The sequence below is a fragment of the Nicotiana tabacum genome, chromosome 1 (genome assembly GCF_000715075.1).
Source record: "Nicotiana tabacum cultivar K326 chromosome 1, ASM71507v2, whole genome shotgun sequence".
NCBI classification, from domain to species: Eukaryota; Viridiplantae; Streptophyta; class Magnoliopsida; order Solanales; family Solanaceae; genus Nicotiana; species Nicotiana tabacum.
The window spans coordinates 114872587-114896100 of NC_134080.1; the positions used below are offsets into that span (position 1 = coordinate 114872587).

The 23514-nt window shown below is 37.4% G+C and overlaps 1 protein-coding gene across 2 annotated transcripts; it reads right to left on the reverse strand.

The window, feature by feature from the left end:
• Nucleotides 1-10716: 10716 nt before the first annotated feature.
• LOC107823464 (uncharacterized) lies at nucleotides 10717-19491 on the reverse strand. 2 transcript variants are annotated; one of them, XM_016650100.2, is made up of 5 exons: nucleotides 19018-19491; nucleotides 15147-15277; nucleotides 13825-13947; nucleotides 13033-13160; nucleotides 10717-11260 (listed from the first exon to the last, which is right to left on the reverse strand). In XM_016650100.2, exons 1-5 carry the CDS (start codon nucleotides 19229-19231, stop codon nucleotides 10948-10950), a joined length of 909 nt encoding a protein of 302 aa, XP_016505586.1. In that variant the 5' UTR covers nucleotides 19232-19491; the 3' UTR covers nucleotides 10717-10947. The 2 variants fall into 2 exon arrangements, with proteins under 2 accessions (XP_016505586.1, XP_016505587.1); XM_016650101.2 differs by lacking the exon at nucleotides 10717-11260 and adding an exon at nucleotides 12027-12200.
• Nucleotides 19492-23514: the final 4023 nt, after the last annotated feature.

Below are 23514 nucleotides of genomic sequence, written 5' to 3' on the forward strand. Positions count from 1 at the left end.
AGAATCTCCGAATCCGCTTGAGCTGGAAGGATCAACACTCGCTAACGGGACCTGAAGCGCCTGAATCTGTACACGGGGTGCATGAAGTAAAGTGAGAACTCCAACTCAATGAGTAATAATAGTAAATGCAGACTGAGTAATAAGAAATCACGTAAAACACATTACAGGATATAAGGAAGCAGTAAAAGTAATGAAACAGTGAAAATATGCAAAGTCACTTTAGTTCAGTTTAAGCTTCCTAAAATGCCTTTCTAAACAGTTAAGCAAGTAAAAGACAGGCAACTAGAAAAGGTAAACACATAAAGAACCGCCCTTCGGGCCCAATACCAACAGCATTAGCCCCTCTGGAAACATATGGAACAATACCAGCCCCTCGGGCTCTATCTTATATGACAATGGGCACTTGCGCTCACTAGGGGTGTGCAGACTCTTGGAGGGGCCCCTTACGGCCCAAGAGAAATATCAAGCCATCTCGTGGCATAATCACTTAAGCTCTCGGCCTCATATCAACAAGCCACCTCGTGGCATACAAATCCTAGGCCCTCGCCCTTCTAACCAATATCAGGTGTTTCCTCACAACATAGGCCCTCGACCTTACTTAGTCAAAATTCTCACAAGCCACTCGGGCAATAGTAAAACATGATGCTCAACCCAAAATATCATTTAAAATATCATTTTAAGTGTTAAAGCAGAGTAGACATGGCTGAGTTATGAAAACGGTAGAATATAGCATGATTGAGTACAAGTGTAAAGTCAAAATAGTGAGGAAATATCAGTAAAAATCCCCTAAGGGTTCAAATAGTTGGCACGAGGCCCAAATATGGCATTCAGTCCAAAACATGATGATAGCAAATAGTTTTCAGTCAAATACACAGTAAAATAGTCATTCGGGACGGACTAAGTCACAATCCCCAACAGTGCACGACCCTACGCTCGTCATCTAGTGTGTACGTCACCTCAATATAGCACCACGATGTGCAATCCGAGGTTTCATACCCTCAGGGCAACATTTAAAATCATTACTCGCCTCTACCCGGTCCAAATCTCTAGCTCGCGATGCCTTTGCCCCTCGAATCGGTCTCTGGATGCTCCAGATCTCCAAGTGTTTCCTCTTGAATCCCTCTTCAATCCTCTTCAAAAAGCTCCAAAATCGCTCAAAAATGGTGGAAGTTAATCCCAAAATCTTGAACAAGATGACTATTTAAACATTCTGCCCAGGCCTCAATTCCTTCTTCGCGAACGCGGTTAACGCCTCGCGTTCGCGAAGCACAAATTAACTTTGACCAAAAATCCTCTTACGCGAACGCGTTCAGTCCCTCGCGAACGCGATGGTTCCTCATCCTGACCTTTGCGAACGCACTCCTCTTCTCGCAAACGCGATGAACAAATCAACCTCAAACCTAGCTGCTCAACTCCCTCTATGCGAACGCGGATCCACCTCGCAAACGCGGTGCATATCATTCCAGCCTTTCGCTAACGCCGAGTCTTCCTCACGAATACGAAGGCTAAATCCCCATCCTCCTCAACTAACCCTTCGCGAACGCGAAGGCCATTTCTCTGCAACAGTGAACAGCAATTTTCTGCAACTCTTAACATCTAGAAATGATCTTATTGACCACCCGAAACTCACTCGAGTCCCCCGGAACCTCAACCAAACATGCTAACATATCCCATAACATCATTCAAACTTGTTCCAATCTTCGGAACGCTCAAGAAAATATCAAAACACCAAATTTGCATCGGATTCAAGCCTAAGAATTGCAAAATCTTCTAAATTACACTTTTGATAAAAAACCCAACCAACCATGTCCGAATGACCTGAAATTTTGCACACACATCCCAAATGTCACAACGGAACTACTGCAACTCTCTCAATTCCATTCCTACCCCTATATCAAAATTTCACCTATCAACCGAAAAATGCCAAAAATCGAATTTTGCCAATTCAAGCCTAAATCTACTTCGAACCTCCAAAACACATTAAGATCACGCTCCTAAGTCCAAAATCACCTCCCGAATCCGAACTATTGCAACTCACATTTGATCCCCCTAACATATAAGTCAATATCTGGTTGACTTTTCCAACTTAAGCTTCCTCAAAAGAGACTAAGTGTCTCAAACCTTACAAAATCCTTTTCAAACCCAAGGCAACCAACCCGATCACATATAGAACCGATAGAAAAAGCAATAAGAAGAAGAAATGGGGAAAATGGAGCGTTAACTCATGAGACGACTGGCCGGGTCGTCACAACAACAAGCCACATCATGGCATAAATCAATCAAGCATCGGCCTCACAATATCATGAATCAGTAACAACCTGCTGCGGCGTGCAGCCCGATCCCATAATATCCTCACAACGCAGGCCCTCAGCCTCACTCAGTCAGAAAACCTCTCAAGCCACTCGGGCTAACAGTAAAAATAGGGTGCTCAACCCAAAATATCAGTTAAAGTATCAAAACGGAGCAAATACGGCTGAGTTATGAAATTAGTAAAAACAGCATGACTGAGTACATATGTTAAGTTAAAACAGTGAGGAATCATAGTAAAAAGCCCCTAAGGGTCCAAACTGTTGGCACTAGGCCCTAATATGGTATTCAACCCAAAACATTGTAATACTTTCCAAAGCACAATGATATCAAACAACTTTCAATCAAATACGCGACTTAATAGTCGTACGGGACGGACTAAGTCACAATCCCCAATGGTGCACAACCCCACGCTTGTCATCTAACGTGTGCGTCACCTCAAAGTAGCATAACAATATAAAATCTGGGGTTTTATACCCTTAAGACAACATTTACAATCATTACTTATCTCAAATCGGTCCAAACTCTAGCCCGTGATGCCTTTGCCTCCCGAATCGGCCTCCAATTGCTCCAAATCTAACCAAAATCAGTATACTATTATTAATATACGCTAAAGGAACAAAGCCCAAGCGAAAATAATTAAATTAACTCTAGAATTCCGAAGTTGCTCAAACCCGCCCCCTGGGCCCACGTCTCGGAATCCGACCAAAGTCTCAAATCTGACAACCCATTCAATTACGAGATTATCCATACTAGTTTCACACAATTCCGACTCTGAATCAGCTTTCAAATCCCAAATATTCATTTTATGAAGTTCCACAATTTCCCCCCAAATTGTCATCCCAAATCTCTACTCAAATGATGAATCCAACGTTATAATCATGTATTTTAGCCAAAATTGAGTTAGAATCACTTACCCCGATGGTTTTCTTGAAAATACCTCAAAAAATCGCCAAAGCCCGAGCTCTCTAGGTCAAAATATGAAATAAAACCCAAAATCTCATATTTATAATTCACCTTCCGGATTCCCTCACCGCTGACCACGGAAAATCACCGCTGACTACGGTAAAGCACCTCTGACCGCACTTCAGGTGGCTGCACAGATAGGCCTTAGTATTTTGGCCATACATTTCTCTATAGATATCCAAATTACGATTTCTTTACCTTTCTGAAAATTAGACACGAAGAGCTAAAATTTTTGCTTTTGAATCATCTCAATATATTTTGTAGATCAAAAGATATAGGCTTCCGAAGTCGGACCAGCGGCCATGCGAATTCTTCATGACCGCGGTCGTGGACCATTTTCCGCCGCAGCGGAAGTTCCACCGCTGTAGAGAAATATCACCATTGATAGCAGTCCTTTTGGCTTTTGGGGCAATGATTTTTTCGCTGTCCGCGGCCCCCCACGATCCAGAACAACTTCCGAGTGCCGAAATGTTCGAACTCGCTCAAAACTCACCCCGAAACTCACTCGAGGCCCCCGGGACCTCAATCAAATGTACTAACACATCCCATAACATAATTAAAATTTAGTTGAGTCTTTGAAAATTACTCAAATTAATACCAAAACACCAAATGCACCTCGGGTTCAAGCCTAAGGACTTAGAAACTTTCAAATTACACAAACAACGCCGAAATCTATCAAATCAAATCCGATTGATCCCAAATTTTGCACACAAATCATAAATGACATAATGGAGCTATTCCAATTTCCGTAATCAGATTTTGATCCCGATATCAAAAAGTCACCCCCTCGGTCAAACTTCCAAACTTAAATTTCGGTTTTTAGCCATTTCAAGCCTAAATTTATCACGGACCTCCAAAATACATTCTGAATATACTCCTAAGTCCAAAATCACCCAACTGAGCTAATCCAATCATAAAAATTCAAATCCGAGATCGAGTACTAAAAATAAAAAACTTGGTCAAATTTCTCAAATTTTAAGCCTTAAGCTGAGAATCATTCTTCCATATTTGTTCTGTTCCACCTGAAAACCAAAACCGACGATTTACATAAGTCATAATACATCATACGAGGCTAGTCATGCCCGAAAACTGGCAAGCAAAATGCAAATGCTCAAAATGACCGGTCGGGTTATTACAACTCAGGTACTCTATGTATGCCGCGACATGCAACCCACAATCCCTAAAAATGTAGATTGACACAATTAAAAACAATTCATATTATTAGTTATATAAATGATACAAGCAAAAGGATTGGTTACATACATGCTCCCAGAATTTTGTTGAGGCAGATTCGAAATGAAAACAACATCAAAGGGATCAGTTTGTGCCTTGTCATTGTATGTTGGGTCACGAGGCCAATCTATCCCTTGCTTATCTCTGTAAAAATCATTGATCGATCGATACAAAGGTACAAGCTTAGCAAGCTTATCTATCTCAAAATCCACATAGGCCTCATGACTTGCTGATCTTTATGAGTCATATACTTTGATACATCTCTCCTTGAATGAGACAACTGCCAATATCCAATGAAGTTTGTCCTTCAAGTTGACTGGTATTAAGACATTGTCAACAGTATGCCATGGTACATTAGCAAGAAATCTGTAGCCCCTAATATAATTACATACCACATCCTCTTCTTTGGTTACACTTGCATTACTATCTGTATCAGTATACCTGTCGAAGATTTCAGTAATTCTTGTCTTGAATATACAATCAAAAGTTGTACACTTGAAGGTGGTGGTTTGGTTGTACTTGCCTTTCTTTCTCAGGTAGTAAAATATGACATCAATGTGCTTTATATATAATTGAATACATAGCGTCAGTTTGTTGAATGAAATCAATGAAAACAAACTGCATTGAAGAAACTTTATATATACAGGTTTTGTATGTTGAAGAAAATGATTATAGAAGGCAGTACTGCTTGAAAGCAATTGAATATAATGTATACAGTAAGATACATACTGTTGAATACATCTGAGTATTTATTACTATATACAGTTAAATACATACTATAGGCACCTCGGTAAAGAAGAATACATACATGTTTTAACAAATTGCTAGATAAAACAGAGAAACCAATAAAAATTCGAATACATTTAAATACATTGAATATAGAGAACTCATTGAACTAAAACAATAGCAGCAGATAATACTGTCCCAAGAATAGTGAATACAATATTTAACTGTATTTCTGTTAATATGTGATACCATCTCTTTATATCCCAAGAACAATGAATACAGTATTTAACTGTATTCCTGTTAACATAGAATACATCTCTCCATATATTAACTGTACAATATAAATATGATGAATTCATGATTTGTATGTCACTAACAAAATTGTAAAATATACAATTAGACAAACTAAACAGGAAAATATGAATTAAAATAAATTTAGAAGGATTATATCATTGTCATTCCATAGGTTACTGTCAAATTAGAGAAGGTAAAACCAATTTTTTGAAGTGACTCGATCAACTCCAAAATCTAATGGTATCGTCAGTGTTGACTTATTTTTCTTGTAATGGTCTTCCATATCGTTTCTACAAGGAATTGGAAAAAATATTATATCCAATTTCTAATTAATAAAACCATATTATACATATCGGGAAAAAAACTTACTTTTGATCATGTTTAGCAAGAAGACCATCACGAACTCATTTCTCGTATTCCTGAATGACTAGTGTAGGATGTGGCCCCGATATTACATCATCTTCAAAGGGGTATTTTTTTGTTAAATATGGGAGTCAACTTTACCGAGGTGCCTATAGTTCATTAAAATCATTAATAGAGACAATTAATTATGTATGTGATGGGGAAATAGATCATAACTTTATAATACATATTTTTTGTGTATAATAATTTACTAACCGGCGGAGTCGAAGTTTGTCTCGTAAGGTCCATCGACTTGGATGCCAATTCCTATGAGAGGGTAATGGAGTTGAATCAACAGTTTTTGGTGTATGATGTATCATAATTCTAGTTTCTGGAATTTGACTTGGAAGAAACTCATTCGCCAACTCAAACTGTGATACATGTACTTCACTGGATATACCCTCGTCAGAAGTATGTGGTATGATACACATCACCTCAAATGTAGTATTCCCCTCCATTATTACTTCACCACAAACAGGATTAACCTCTGTAGATGCATTTAACGTGTCTTCGGTTGAAATAGCATGTGGGTATTGATCGTCATGAATGTCGGTGTTCAGCTTCCTTTGCATGGCCTAATAATATAACCAATAGAATATATTAATATTGCAGATTATTTCAAGAGTGTATTTTGTTAATGTATGCATATGTATGTGTGTATTATGAACCATGTATGTTTATGCATACATGTTTCAATTAAAGAATAGTGAAGGATGTGATAGAAAATGTATTTAGAAAATCCTAAAAACATATGTAAAACTGAATGCATAGGTATATAATTGTATTCTGTAATATGTATGCTACAGTATTCATGAGTAAACTGAAGGATAATAAAATATTTTTTAAAATTTATATTTAGATAATCCTGAATACATATGTATTACTAAATTAACATGTATAGACTTGTATTCTGTAATATGTATATTCTTGTATATATGATTAAACTGAATAATAGTAAAAACTAAATTGCAGTATATATTCTGAATATAGTTATATAAACATATACTAAAGAGATTAAAAATTGTTTACCTCTGAATTCTCGCCGACAGCTATATCACTCTGTGTTTGGCCTTTAGGATTATCTTGCAAGTTGGCATCAGATGACATTTGAATACCATCATCATGTCTCCCGATATATTTCTTTCTCTGGTATACCCTTTTTGGATTCTAATTGGCTTTAAGCTGGTCGGAAAGCTTTTGAAATTTTCATCAATCAATGTTCGTAGAGAAGTGAACTCGCCCATCACCTAATCAATACACAAAAAAATTAGAGAGGTGTTAGAAAGCTATATTAAAGTTAATATATAAATGGTAAAGTAGAAAATATTTTACCAATACTCACATAATCTTTGAATGAATTTAGATCCTTCCTCAAAAAAGACAAATCATCTGATTTCTCTTCTGCTGGCTTCTTAACATGCATTTCAGTTTCTTTGATTCAGTTATGCCAACAGGAGGAGTCTTGGATTGAGGTATTGCCAACACATGTGGAATTGAACTCTCTACAGTTGAGGGATCTATAAGCTGATATTTGCGCTTTTTGTGAGGCGGTGATGAAGATGGACCAACACTTGCATCATGTTTCTTCTTAGGCTGAAGAAGCGGTGTATGACTAAAGTCATCTGAATCATCTTCATTGTTGTTTGAATGAGTAGGATTGTTCACTACATCAACGCCTTCTGGAGGAATCTGAATAATAGCAAGCTCTATATCGCTTAGTTGAATGTCACTGTAAACAATCTGAAAATAGAAATACCCCCAAAATAAACAACCTTTGCTGAATGATCACAAAATTATGCTCATTCAATTACATATATATCTATAAACTGTTTTTTGCATTCTTATGTATTCCTATTAAATTATAAAACAGAGAAATAAGTTGTATGTTGTATGCAACTATATTTAATATTGAATTCACACACTGTATTATGTAGCATACAGTATGTGCCATAATTTTAAAACAGGGACATTGATATATGATGCATTGAACTATATTTTAATAAAAATTTCAACAATGATTTCACTAACAGAAATATATGCTTAAAAAAGTTCAGCCACTTAACAAATAGTAAATTACCATATTTTCTTGGTCATTGAACATGTCGTTCATCAAATAAGAATAAGTTGGCTGGTTGACAGTGAATTTCCAATTGAGTATTCTGGGTATCCGGTTATCAACTTGCCGTGCAATTTTGGGATCAACATTTGAACAACACTCGTAAAACTATACTTGCATAGCGAGAGGCATTCCCGCTATCCTATAGTACTTCTTTTGCGAATTCATCTTTTTGCTAATAGATCTAACAAGGTTTTGGAATGCATCCTTACCCCATGGATAATCAAAATATCTCTCACTCTCGACCAAGTCAAAATGTTTTCTTGGGATGGTAAAAGTGTTTTTCTCGGTGGAAAATATGAAACTGTATATGAAATACAACACGGCTATTATGACGGCATCCCCATCGTTGTCATGACCCCAATTCTTGTCATCAAAGCATTTCAACAAGTTTTTCTTCTTGACATTCTTTGCACCGCCAAAGTATGTATCAACAATCCTATTAGGCACCTTTGTGTTAAACTGAAAATCTTCAGGATTACCAACACAATTGAGACCAGCAACAAGCACAAACTCCCTGATTAAAAAGGATAATGTTGTACCATTTACGTATATTGAAAATGAATCATCATCAGATCCTTCCAACTGTAGAACCATGAAGCACCTGAACAATTGATGTTGGACCTCACAATGCTTCATATCAAGAAAATTTCCAAAATAAGTAGTACCAAAAAATTTGTACTGTTCTGGAGTAAGTTTTTCTTTGAGGTCGGATACTATGTCCCTGTTAGTGTAGGAACTGATATGCAATGATAAAATAGGTGGTATTTCACAAATAGTTTTATTTCCTGCATACAACAAAAATTACAAAAAAAAAATTATAAAACTCTTGTAATACAAAACTCATTCATGTTTTGAATGAACTTCTGAATACATTAAAATACATCTAAATACAATATGTAAAAGGCACTGTAATAAGTACAAATCAGTGAATGAACTTTTCAATACATCTAAATACAATATGTAAAAGATAGTGGGATAATTACAAATCAGTTAAGGTATTTTTGAATACATATAAATACATCTACATGCAATATACAAAAGTCATTGAAAAAGGTAAAATTCAGTGAATGCACTTTTGAATACGTATGAATACATCAACATACATGTATACCATATCAACATAAAAGGAGAGAAAGCAATGTATCCACTATTGCACACATATAAATACAATAAAATACAATAAGAGAAACCCTTTAGAGAAGGTAATACTCAATGTATGAGGACTCAAATATATATAGATACATCAACAATTACCTTTTCGTCCTGTGTATCCGAGCTATTTCCTGCATCGACCTCCTTTCCCTTAACACCGGAAGCATTATCCATAGATTTTCTTCTCTTTACTGTATTGGGAATTGTTAATTCTTTCGAAGATTTCTCAACTTGGACTTCTGTCGATGTGTCATTACGTATTTTAGTTCTCCTCTCTGCAACTGTATTTGCTGCTGAACTTGCAAATTTCAATTCCGCTTGAGAGATTTGCAAAGAAAAAAGGGGCCCATCGAAATTGAGTGCTTTGGTGGGTATACCTCTGGTAACCTTCTTCTGGGATGTTGAATCCGCCATTGGAGAGGAACTTTAAAGTTTTCTGTTGGAAGCATAACAATGGTTATTATTTATAAAAAAAAAATAGAAAAGATAAAGAGAATAAACACAAGTAAAAGCGAAAATTTTACAACTTAAATACTTATCACAACAATTTGGAGCAAAAAATATAGAAAATTGAGAGAGACGATGCAGATGAAGAAGTTCAGAATTGTGGTTTCTGAGAAAGGGAAAGAGAAAGGGGATGAGAGTGAGAAAAATTGGAAGTTTAGAATCGTGGGTTCTGGTATTGTATTCGAGATTGGCGATGTGAGTGAGAAATTGGAGAGAGAAAATGTGTAGAGAGAAGTTTTACATCAAATACGGTAATTTTGTGAGAGAAAAATCTGAAAGAATGAGAGAAAAATAATACAAAGCATATTTATGGCTTAAGGGTAGGAGGTGACATAAATAAATATTTGGCTATAAAAATCAAAAGGCAGCTATGGAATATAATTTTTTAAAAAAGTTTTTATTTAAAATAAATAAGGTATCAACCTTTGCTACAGGATGTGAAAATTTCAATAAGAAACAGTGAAAGAACAAATCAAATAGCAACAAGAATATGGCCAGTGCAATCAGTTAAATAACAGAATTAAAGTTACTGCTCTATCTTGTTTGAGCATTTAATTCAATAGAAAGCCAAAGAAAATCTAGGGGCCTGTAGAATTCAAGGGACAATAAACTTGGTGAAGCAAAAGATGCAAAGCTCTAACATAGAAAAGACGATTCAGTACACCCATAACTATTACTTTAACAAGTATCACAACTGACAATGTGCTGATACTTCTGCTCCAGGGCTTTGATTTAGTAGCAAGAGCCCAACACGTGATGTGTGAGTTAAGGCGCATGTCATCCTACCACAAACAAAAACTAAGTGTTTGACCAAGTTCTGAACCATGGACCATTGGTCCGCATGGATTTTTCGGTCATTAAAAAAAAAAAAATATGCCGATACTTCCTAGTAAAAGGCATCAAGGTGGTAGCTAATCTACAAGCTTCCTAGTTAACCTGATCCCACTGTAACCAACCAGATTCAGGTATTATCGGTTCTGAAGAGCAAAATCTCTTATGGCAAAGATGAATAGGATCACCTGAGAACTACAGTATTGATTTCATTCAAGCGTGTACAATATATTGCTCGGGGATAACTTTTTACAAGTATTTATTCCTGCAGTTTGTTCTGTACACAAGAAATTACAATACAACAATATGATAGAAACACCATGTGAACACTGTGTCTACTGGTACAAGGATATTACATTTCCAATTGAACTGCCGATCGACCTGCTCCTGCACTACTACAAAAATGAGTGCTACATGCTATAGTGAACTGCAATTTCAGGGAGGCCGATCCTTCTGAAATATTGAATGGCCAACCAACTAGTAAATGACACGTAAGCTAGCAGGAAACAAACTCTCTTTAACCGGACTTTATTGAGAGACAGAGTAAGCATTCTTGTCACAGAAAGTTGATAGATGCGAGAGATCAACCTTTGTAAGAGTGCAAAAAAAACTATTGATATCATGGAAGTACAGAAACCAGCAATAACTCCAGCTACAGCTTCCCATCTCCAGTGCCAGGCTGAAGTCCCGCTAACATACCAAGACTTTAATATCCTCATGAACCTGCCACAATAATATCCAATTAAGACAAATGAATAAGGCTAGCAATAGAAAATCAAAACTATTAATGCTAGTGAGTGTGACCTTCATGCTGTTTGATCTTAATTTTTGACAAATAGGGTGAAGCAAGAAACATGGAAATGGTAACTCATAGCAAACTGACAACCAGGACTCAAGGAATCGTATTTATTCTTGGCTGGCTACTAGAATATATAAGCTAATATTTCAGTCCTGACCAATTTAAAGTAATGTCAGATGCATAGTTAGCTTTAGCAAGCTAACAGAGACCAATTTCTAAGCTAATATATCAAATTCCAGTTTCAGGTAAGTCAGATGCAGAGTTACTGTTTCTAAGCTAACTCCATACTTTGAGCTTATTCATGTTCAGTTCAAATTACCAGTGTAGAAAATGTCAACTCTAAACCACTTCCGTGCCTGAATCCCAAACTAAAGTAAGTTTTCTCAAAAAGGAGTTCAAGGAAACCATTTAATCCAGGAAATGCAGAGAGTTCGACACCGAGCTATTGCAGCAAGTTCAGTATTTAAGTAGAGAAGTTAGGACAGGCCCATTATCCCCGAGTTTCAAAGCTGAAACAACGGATAATAAAAGAGCAGTGCAAAAAATAATAAGGCAACAGAATTGAAGTAGCAAGGTGCTTGATGATGGATGAGATTCCGTAAAGGGCTGTTTGGTAGACGGATCAAAGTCCATTCTTGTAAGACAAACCCGATGCCCTTCTCACTGTGATCCCACTGTTCCCTTTTCATTCTTGTTGCACTACAATTTCATCTTCTTCCCTTTCTCCACCTCCAATTGAGCTGCAAAACCACGTGATCACCACCTACTTATGGTTTCAATCGGTTCATTGACCATTTCCCTTTCCATTGATCTACAATCCAGATCTCTCCATGTCCCTCTGCTCATTTCCTTTCCTTTTTTTCCCTGTTAAAGTTCATATTCCAGTTCCTTTCTTTATCTTGTTACCACAGTATAATTTCAAATTAGGCAAATTTGATGAATGTTCGTATAACTTCGCTTTGATAAATTCAATGATTGAAACTAATTTTTTCCAAATTTTTGCATTGAAAATAGTTCAATAAGTCGACCCTATAAAAAAATCTTGAAGACATTACACACAAACATTGAACAGGTTGAATGGCATTAACAATGGAAATCCTATCATATCCAGTCATATATACCAAAAGACCTGTGTATAATAAACACGAAGGTATACAATGTTAGGAAGCATGACTAAGATTCAGGAAATGGCACATGCCGACATTTTCCAAACTTCTTTTACTGACCAGAGAGACTAGAGCGCAATAGGAGGCAGTATCCAATACCTAACGATGCGGCATAAGTAAAAACAGAAAGCAACTATGAAGATAACATCATATCTGGGAAGCAGGAAATGCATTATATTTACCACTTATTAGCAGACCAAGTGGGAAACCTCACAATTTACATTAGAAAGCTGGGCAAATCAGAGACTCAGCCAATTTGCTTGATATTATTAGGCTTTGATCCTCAAAAGGAGCAGTATGGGTGGTGCGAACAACATAAAAACAGATTAGCAAACGATGTCAAGTAATATTATAACAATAAGAAGATTCCACATCAAGAAAGAAGATCCAGGAGGCAACAGACAAAACTCCAGAATTTTTGAGAACTATTACTTGATTATATTAGCATTTGGGTGAATATTTTAATCGCGTCATGAACACAATAAAGAAGAAAAACAAGAACAACATTTTGCTCAAGTAATAATACTCACAAGATTAAATAGCGAATAAACATCTCAATAGTTGATGGATCTTTTGCTTGGCAATCAAAAAAGCCATCTTCATATATGTGCACTTTAGATATTCCCAATGTATACCAACACTCATAAGTCTTGTTTACCTGAAAAAAGAAGTGCATGACAGCATGAAGATACTAAATTTTGAAAGAAAACGAACGGGAGGAAAGTGATTCCTCTTCTAATGATCATTAATTGGGACTGTATGCTTCACATAATGCATCAGATATCTACCCAGTGAGAAGAAAGCATATATAAACAAACTGAACACTTAACCTCCTAACAATCTAAGATCATTGAGTAGAAACTCTTCGATGTAGTAATTGGCACAAACATATAAATCGAAACAAAGACAAACATTGTTCATGCTGACTAATGGCTTTCCTTTTCAGATATACCCCTGCTCAAAATTCGTAGTTCCTATTAATTTTAGAATTCATTGCTTTACATATTATATAACCAGTTGTTTGACAGCTCTATCTTCAGAACTGAAAATAGGGGGCATGCATGGATGTAACACTTAATTCATTTAAAAGGTAACAAGTTAAGGTTATCATTTGGCCAGAGTTAACTACACTTGTAGAAGGGAATACCCCAGATATAAATTTAATAGAGAAAGGAATAATGCATCAATTTTAGGAGTAAGGACCATTCCCAGAGTAAATAGAAGGCATAAGAAAAGAGTTATCACGATTAAGTGGGATAAATTTAATGTTAAGAAGTTTGTTTCTCTTACTCAAATAGGGAGCATCTATGCCCAGTATCTACCTTAAATTTATCCTTTGTCAACCATGCAGCAGAGAAGTTTGGTCTGCAATCAGATGGAAGGGCCTCATTAGGTGCCTCTGCTAATGCAAGTCGTGCTTGACCTGAATGATCCATGTATTCAACCTGTTATTCAGAAATGCATAAGCAAGCAATTGAGCAAACACACCAAAGAAACCCAAAACTAAAACAAACAAAATAGTCAAGAAAAGTGAATAAAAATGACAAGATGCAGCAACTTTCAAAAGTAATCCATATTCGGTTCAGTATAAACCTTTTTTTTTATAAGTCATTCTCCATTGACATGAAATTAACATGAGAGGATTCATATAGCCGACCCAACTTGTTTGCGACTAAGGCATAGTTGTTACTGTTGTTGTATGAGTCATTCTCCAGGATAAACATGTAAAAATGTATTTTGTTCTTCAGAAATGCATAAGCAAGCAATTCTGAACAGTCAATATCTAGGGAAGTATATATCGCTCCTTGCCACCCCCATCCCACCTCCCCACCCCCCGCCCCACCCAAGAAAAGAAGAAGAATACCAAAATTAGAACAAACAAAAATGGTCCACAAAAGTGAAATAAATAAATAACAAGATGCAGCAACTTCGACAAGTAATCCATATTTGGTTCATTCTCCAAAATTAACATGTAAGAATGAATTAGAAATGCTTTGTAACAAATGCCTTCATCTCATGGCAAGGAACCATACAAAGGTCAGAACCAAGTGATTCATGGATAACTCCGAGCTGAAAAGTTTCCAACTCTTTTTTGTCAGGTAATTTGAGCTTCAAATGCATCAAGTCCTGCTGACTAATGGAATGCCAATGAAAGAGAGAAAATGTGCACAGAGAAGGGAAGAAATGGATAAATACTTATCCAGAAAAAGGAAGAAAAATTCTTTTCAAAAAAAAGGAAAAAAATTATAATTGTCAAGAAATCTAATAACATCACCACTTACATAAAGAAAGTGAAAGTTGGGGTACATTGGGTGAAATTAGAATCTTACATGTAACACAAAAACACAATCCAATTCTATTAAAAACTAAAAGTTACAGAGCCACTTATTGTTTGCCTTCCAAACGAAATAGATATATAACATCAGGTTAATCGTACAAGAAGCTTCTCTTTTTTTGTCAAAGCAGAATTTTATTACTAATTTATCCTGGAGATGCAACTCATACAACAAGTATACAATGTTCCATTTCAAGAAATTTAACCACATTAATGGATAATCAGATACTAAGAACTTATCAACATGTACACCAAAAGAACTATAACTGGAAAATAATATCTCAAGGAACAACAAATAGTGGTAGTTACCTTAAATACAGAAGCCCAATAGTAATCATAACGACATCGAAACTTCTTTCTTTCAGAAGGGTAAAGAACATGCTTTGCTTTATAATTCAATAAACCCAGTTCACAGACTTTAGATGACCTAAGATCCACACCTGCAAAGAACAAAAAATAATTGCTTTCGATTGAAACTTAAACTGAGAATTAACTGAATCACATCAAAATTTGGTGAAAGACACTTAATCAGTACCCAATAAGGAACTGAGATTTTTTTGATTGATGACAAAGAACTGAGATTTAAACCTTTCTGTCCTCTGGCCAACAAGGATATGGCATTTTGTCATTCTTCCTTGTAGCAAAGTTGTAGCAATTTTACAGAAATAGTTGCAAGAAGTATAAAAATTAATGCATTTGTGTATTTCATCAAGAAAGGAATGCATTAGTGTATTTACTGCTAAACATGCTTTAATCAAATTAGGCATCAACGGAGAAAATTAATCCTTTAGTTTTGTCTAAGTAAATTGTTAGAGTAGGAGGCATGAAAACCCTATGCAAAAGCTTCCAGGCTGCGGCTGCAACATGCAATAGGGGTCATTTGGTATGTTGGTCAAAAATAAGAAGGGATATAATCCCTACTTAGAGGTGATCATGGATGGGATTGCTAGCAATCCATGGGACTCGTATAGACTATTTATCTGTATGTTAATTCTATATGGAGAGAGAGGTGTCACAAGAAGTGCTAGCCTCTATAAGGAACTTGTATAATGAGATGATCATATTTGAAGCAGGTTTCATTTAATTCTTTTATGGATTTAAGTTATATGCACTAACAGTGTAAAGTTTTTTTTTAACCATCTTTTATCAGGCTACTAATTAATGCTTATTATAGAGATTTACGTAATTACCTTGTAAGATTGCAAATGATTTTTACACCGTCAGTGCACAAAACTTAAAACTCCTCCATTATAACTAAAGTTGAAGCTAATGACCAATAAAGACATGTATCATACTTTCTTATAGTTTTAATAAATGGTGCGTGTTCTTTCCCTGAGAAGAAACAGCCCGAATGCCATATGCAACAGAAACCATGGTAGCCACTTCACAGTCTCATGACACCACATCATACGCATTCCATAACCTCCACCAGTTAGAAGGCTAGAAATCACCGGTGCAACCATTAAGTGTCAGCCAATTGTTGAACTATTAAGATACTCGAAGTAACTTGTATCTAAAAGCTCTTCCCTCTTGAACCCATGATTAATACACAAACATGAAATCGAACTTTGTACATATTCAGAACCCATAAGAAAAAGAAAAAGAAAAAAGCAATGTACTTTACTAGCAATGTGAGACAGAAACTTGTCATAGCAGCCGAAGATAGAGAAGACTCCGGATAAATTTTCCTACAAACTTTGCTCTAAAGTCTCAACCACATCACTTTGAAAGAATATGCTACTCTTAAATTGGCCTAAAAGACATTAATCAGAAAATACATAAGGAATGGTACTACTACCTTTCCTTTTCGCAAGTAAATGGTACTAGTATAACTTCCAATTTTCCTTTAGCATTTCCCAATAACTAATTTTACTCAAAATCAAGAACAAACGAACTCAAGTTAATAATTTGACTTGTTTGGTTCCAGGAAAGATTTTGAGCCATATGATGCTAACCACAGCAAGGTTGACCCGAAGAAAACATTAATCAAAGTATTAGTAATGTTACACCAAAGTTGTTGTTGTCTTTTTTGTAATGGTAATTGTATTATAGAAGCGTAGCGTCATACAAAGATTGTGCATCCAGATTACTTCCCAAAAAGAAACCAAAAAGAAAACAGAGAAACCCCAACTATCTATCTAGTAATTCTATGAACTGTAATAGGGACTCCTCTTCACTTATCCAAAAAAAATAAGAATATAAGGACTCCTCTTCATTTACAAATTCTAGTTTACACCCAAAAAAAAAAATATGCTGTCAGATCTTATCTTAAGTGTAGTGCTTGCTTTTCCTTCAAGAACTCATCGGTTCCTTTTCTCTCCAAGTTGTCGTTGTCTTTAAGAGTATTTAAACCATATTTCGACAAAGTTTTTTGGATACCCACAATTTCCTAGCAATCAAACAACAACACAAGTATGCGGCAATTAGAGGTTAAGGTCAGCTATTCGAGTCCTCTATATCCATTCCATTCTATTTGGACACCATTCATTCGAATACTCAATAATTCGTCTTTTAGACTGACTAACTAGGGGTTCTTTAAAACTATGGATTCTTGAATCTCACATATCCTACACTTATATACATTTCTAACCAAACACACACAAAAAAATGGCAAACACTAGCAAACATCAACCTAATGAACGTCTACCAACAACAGCAAAACATTACCAGTGTAATCTTGAATCGGTCAGTGTCATTTATATGGATCCTTTTTCATTGTGCTCTGCTAATTGCTAAATCCACATAAATTTCAAAAAATTGTATCTATTTTGAAACAATTTTCCTTCATTCGGATATCAATGTACCTCATCCATTTTTTAACACATTCAATCTTCATAGCGTTGCACGTATGCCCAAGCATTAGTAAATTTACATAGGACATGAAAAAACTATGCCAGGGACCTTATCTCATTCTATACTTTGTATGTGCAACTTGTACCATCTGCTATGGTCATTTCTAACCTTGTTTATTCTTGTATTCAGCCATCTTAATATCCATACTTTCACAATGCTAGTCTTGTGGATATTTTGGGTCTTAAAGGCCTGAAATTCATTTCCATATAACTTTGCAGTCTCAAAAACATTCTATAGGGAGCCTTTCACTTTGTAGGTATCTTTTTATTGCATTGAACTCTTGTGACATCCTCCATTTCGACCATCATAACTTAAATTTATGTGTTGCATCTCCATCTATCATGTCAATCTCCTAAAAGATTGAACCAAGATATCTGAATTGCCTGCATATAACCACTTCAATCTTATCTATCTCAATTTAATTTCATTCTTTATGGGACTACTTCTACTTATCTTACCACCCTTGCTCTCAAAAATGCTTCTTTATAATTCGAGATTCTAGTTGATTATGTTTCTTGTGGGATTATACTGGGTTGGTGTTGTTGTTGTTGCTGTAGTTGATTATGTTTCCAATTTCATCAATTAAGACGAAATCATCTGCAAGAACCATCATGCACCATGGAACCCATCTTGTAAATTATTGATTAGCTCATCCATAACTAAGATAAACAAGTACAGGCTTAAGGAAAAATTTAGGTATAAACCATAGTTATGAAAAATTCTTCTATATTTCCCTCCACTGGTCTTATACTTATGACTACTCCTTTACATATCCTTTATGGCATTTTTACATTTGATACAAATTTGTTTCTTCTCTAGCACCCACTAAGTGACACTCAATGATAAGCTTTCTCAACATCAATGAATATTATGTAGAAACCTTTTCTCCTATCTCTATAAATTTCCATCAATCTTCTCAACAAAAGTTTCTTAGCAACCAAAAACAGTAAAACATACACACACACACACACACACACAGGAAAGAAGGAAAAAAAGGGGGAAATCCAAGCCACAGGAAGCTAACACAGCAACAAGGACTACTCAACCATTTGAGCTCCAATATTTGTTAAGTCTTTCAGGGATCCACAGTTTGTAAGTAAGCACACATACTCAAAAACCCAACCCCTCCAATCAAGCTCAAAAGGGATATTTTTATCCCTATGATGCTAAAAACTTTTAACTTTCTTTTCAGATAACCACAATTTCTTAGAACCAACAAGCCTCCAGAAGCAAAACCCACAAACAAAATTCAGCAAGAAAAAAGGAATTAACACTCTAAAATAAAAACATACCAACAAAATTCAGCAATAAAGGTAATTCAACTTACTGCTGGAGACAATCTTGCATTGAGAAGGAAGAGAAATTGGACTGGAAATGGATAGGTTCCCTAGAAAAACAGCTAAATAAAGCAGCGAAAATGAGAGTGAAAAGAAGGCAAAGAAAAAGAAAAGAATCCACAATAATCTGCGAAACCGTGTGGGCTCACGAATCTCCTCCTTTCTCTTCTCTTCAACCTCCTCCTGATTATCTGCCAAATCCATGGGAAAATGAAAAGTTGCGCAGAAGGGCAGTTTTGGGAATTACTTTGTGAAGATTGGGAAATTGAGTAGGGTTCCGGCAGCCGGAGATGTCATCCGGTGATCGGAATATTAAATAGGTGTTGGGTTTAGGTTGAAAATGGTGTTGGGAAGAAGATATTTTTCAAGACTTCTGCCATTTCAGGTTCAGTAGTCAGCGCTGTCGGACTCTCATGGACATTTTCAACGCGAGGCTCTAAAATTCACTTTTTGGATTTTTTCTTGTCGAGACATATTTACCCACCTTCGCTAGGTTTTTGAGTTTTCAAAAAGTAGCTAGAGCTGTTTTATAAATTACATACAAATTCAGTCAAAATATAAAACTTACTCACTCCTTTCCAATTTATATGAAGTTGTTTGACTAGGCACGGAGTTTAAGAAAAAATGAAATTTTTTGAAATTTATGGTCTTAAATAAGTGTCACGATTCGGATTTCTCACCCTCGGGAGTCGTGATGGTGCTTACTAATGTGAGCTAGGCAAGCCAATTAACCTTTTTACCCTTTTTATGTTATAACGTGTAGACAGCGGAAATTTAAAATAAGCAGAAGAAAAGCAATAAAATATTTGAACATGTAACTAATACAATTGTTTAAGCCTTGACCACCTAGAACTGGTGTCACGGTATCACAGACGATCTAAGATTTACTACATACAAAGTCACAGGACGAATGGGTCACCAGCTTGCGGACCCAGCCGGGCAGATCATGGACTTCGCTCGGCGTCCACGAAGTCGCTGCAATAAGGGAGACAACATTATTACTCAGCTGATTTTCGCTATAGGCGAAATCTGAAAAAGTGCCAAACGCCTCACTCACGTGCATAATTCCACCCTTCGGGAAATGGCAAAAACTCCACAGGGATAATGTCAGTCGTTCGGACCCAGATAAACCAACTGGCCAACTCTCGATCCCCGCTTTCCTCGTTATCAATAACAAAGGGCGTGAACGAGCGACATCTCAAAGTTAGCAGGCCTCGACGATGAAAGGGTCGATATAGCCTGACAAGGTGATCAAGCGTGAATTCAAGCCTGGCCTTCTCCGCGAAGAACCCCATCATCAACGTCGTTCGCCAAAACGACAGATGAATCTGTGCCAGGGTAACCCGATACTTCAAACAAAAATCAAGAACGACCCTATCAGGGGGGCCAAATGCGAAAGGGTGGAGTCCGCAATGCCCTCATCTGGGGAAAGCACCTGCAGTGTTATCCCCTCGCTCCACCCGCAGTATCTCCCCGCCATCTCCAGGTGTTCATCTCTTATTAAGGACGCTGTATCCAGAGCGAACTCCCTCGGTTCCTGAGCACCAGGAGAAGCACCCCCCGTCCCTTGCCAGATCGGCCCCGAAGTGGTTTCCATGACTATGGTGAAACTAACAGGTTATCTAAAAAGATAGTGAAGTTTTGCGAAAAAGCCGAAGCCGCCCCACATATATGCGAGAAGTAGCGACGATTCACCTACCCGAGGCAGGCCCGGGAAACCAACATCCTCGATACAGATCGACGGGTCAATACCCGATCCAGAAACCATCCTTCAACGAGGAGTCAAGACTCGAGGGGCCATTCGTATTATCTCCGAGCTCAAGATAGCACTCTACGTCAAACCCCCGGCCCAAAGAAGTCGGACTTCGGGAAGCTTTAAACGCCAACACTTGATGCAAGGCAAGTACCTGGTCTCGTGATCCCCTCTTTCTGAAAAGAGGAATAAACACAGGAAGCTCCGATCGAGAAAGCTCCACGAAGGTCCGAGGAAGCGCCCGAATACAGGCAAACTCCTCTGCAGAAGTCTATCCTATACATTCTTAAGGGTCTATCTACATCAAGATCAATAGGGTCCCCCGGGTACCCGAAGATGACCTTTATCCAGGGTAACATTCCCGAAGGCCCCAGAATTCGATGCATGATCTCCATACAACTCGGAGGGCCTCGATAGCCCGGACCTATCAGATCAATCCAAGATTGGTTCGAAGTACAACGATGGGTTCGGATGATAGCTATGCCGATCAGCAAAAGACCGGGACGGACGCTCGCGCCCAAGCCCGATATCAGCAGCCAGCAAACAAAAGAAAGTGTTCAAAGGGCCCCTAAGGGAATGAGAGCATACAGAAACAAAGCAAAGTTCGAAAGCAAAAATTAACGGGATATTTATTATTCATAAAAGTTTGTGTACAAGCATCCCTCGAGGGGTCGTTACATACAACTTACAAAAGCCTGCGAAGGAACGGAAGGATGTACATGCGATGAAACCCAGCGCCCAGTCTGCCCTCGAGAGTCCATCTCCGGTATCAGCATCCTCGGGCACTGCACCCTTGAGCACGTATCCTTGAGGGTAACTCCTTCGATCTCCACTTCTGATCGCTGCCAACTCGACGCTACACTAAGGTAGGAAGAGTGGGTCGCAATAGCTTTTACCCTATATGAGGGTCGGGATCGATTTTCTCAGGGAGCTAGTAGCGGAGTTGGATTGTTTGTCTATCCTAGAGATGTGTTTGTACTCCTAATGTCACTTCAAACATTTTTGGGTTTTCAAATTATAACTATTTTTGTAAAACTATTGATTAACACTAAATTAAGCTATGAGAATATTGTTAAGTTGTATCTAATGGGAAGACGGGCACTAGGGTCGTGACACTACCTAGGTGGTTAATTGACGGGTAGATGTTACTAAGGTTCGATTGACATAATTGGGGCTTATGCTATAACCGTTGCACAATTTTATCCACTCTCACACCTCTCGGTAGAGAGAGTGATTTTGCCCAATTGACTCTCTCGAGACCAAATGGGTAGGCAAATTAAACCAAGCAACTAGGGTTCAAGTAGGGTAATTACTCTCTCGAGGTTTAACCCGTTAATTGGGACTATCATTTCTCATGAGTCCATCCCAATTCCTTGTTGGGTCAATTTTTTGGGGTCATAGGCTCTCTTTCTCAAGAAGAGTTAAACCCACAAAGCTTGAATCAGTGTTTGCAACCACCAAAACATAAAATCAACCCAAATAGCAAACACCCATAGTCAATCTAACACTAGATGGCAACACCCATCAATTACCCACACTAGGGTTGAGCCACAACCCTAGCTAATGGGTTTAGCTACTCATGCTAGATAAAAAAATTGAAGAAATAGATGAAGAACTAAGCATATTAATTAATTGCTAAAATTAATCTACAAGAATATGTTGTAAATGAAAGCAAAAGTGCCAAAAATGACTACAAAAGTCGGTCTCATGTACGTAGCTATCAACTGATCTCTCTTAATAACTAAAAAATGGTAAAATGTTCTATTTATACTAGGATGGAAAAACTGGACAAAAATACCCCTGCGGGGTCAGTGCGGACCGCATTAAATGGATCGCAGCTGCACTGGGCTTACTTTTGCTTCTCTGAACTTGAACTCCGCGGACCGCGTAGAACGGACCGCGGCCGCGGAGGGAGCTGGCGCGGTCCGCACAACCACGACTGCAGACCACATGGCACTGGCTTTGCAAACTTCATCTCTCTAAATCTCATGACCGCGGACCGCACAAAATAGTAGTGCGGCCGCGGAGCCTTCTAGCATGATTCACCAACTCTCTGAACCACCTAGTGTGGCCGCATTCCACTTTGCGCGGTCCACACTAGGCCTTCTTTTCTTAAATTTCTTGGTCTTTGATACTTGAGCAGGTTTCACTACGTTTTGAGCCGATCTTTGATATTTCATCACTTTGTTGATCAAATCTGCGATCAAGCACAACTTGTGAGCCTTTTAGGTATATTTTGTAACAATATATGATCAAAGCATAGGCAAGTAGGGGCATAAAACATGTTAAAATCCTAACTTATCAACTCCCCCAAACTTAAACCTTTGCTTGTCCTCAAGTAAACAAAATAAGACTCACCCCTTAAAGGAAAATCCAAGTAATTCTAGTTGTCTTAAAGTAACCTCAACAAGCATCAATTTGGGACTAACAATTGCCCTCAATACGAATGGATCATTAACAAAATTTAAACTTTGAAAACTATGGATCAAGTGTGACACAAGAGCATCAAGAAGTGACTCATTACATAAAAGAACTCTCTCAATTACTCTGGTCGTTGTGGACCCCAAACTCACACATCCTCAACTCTCCCTAAGCAAACCTCACCTTTTTAGAGTATAAGCACGCAAACCAAGGTTAATAGGAAGTCACTCGTCTCTCTCAAGGAAAGGTCACAAGTCTGGCTCTAAGTACCATATGCTTGACCCTCATGTAAGTATCCACTAATGCGAGCGTC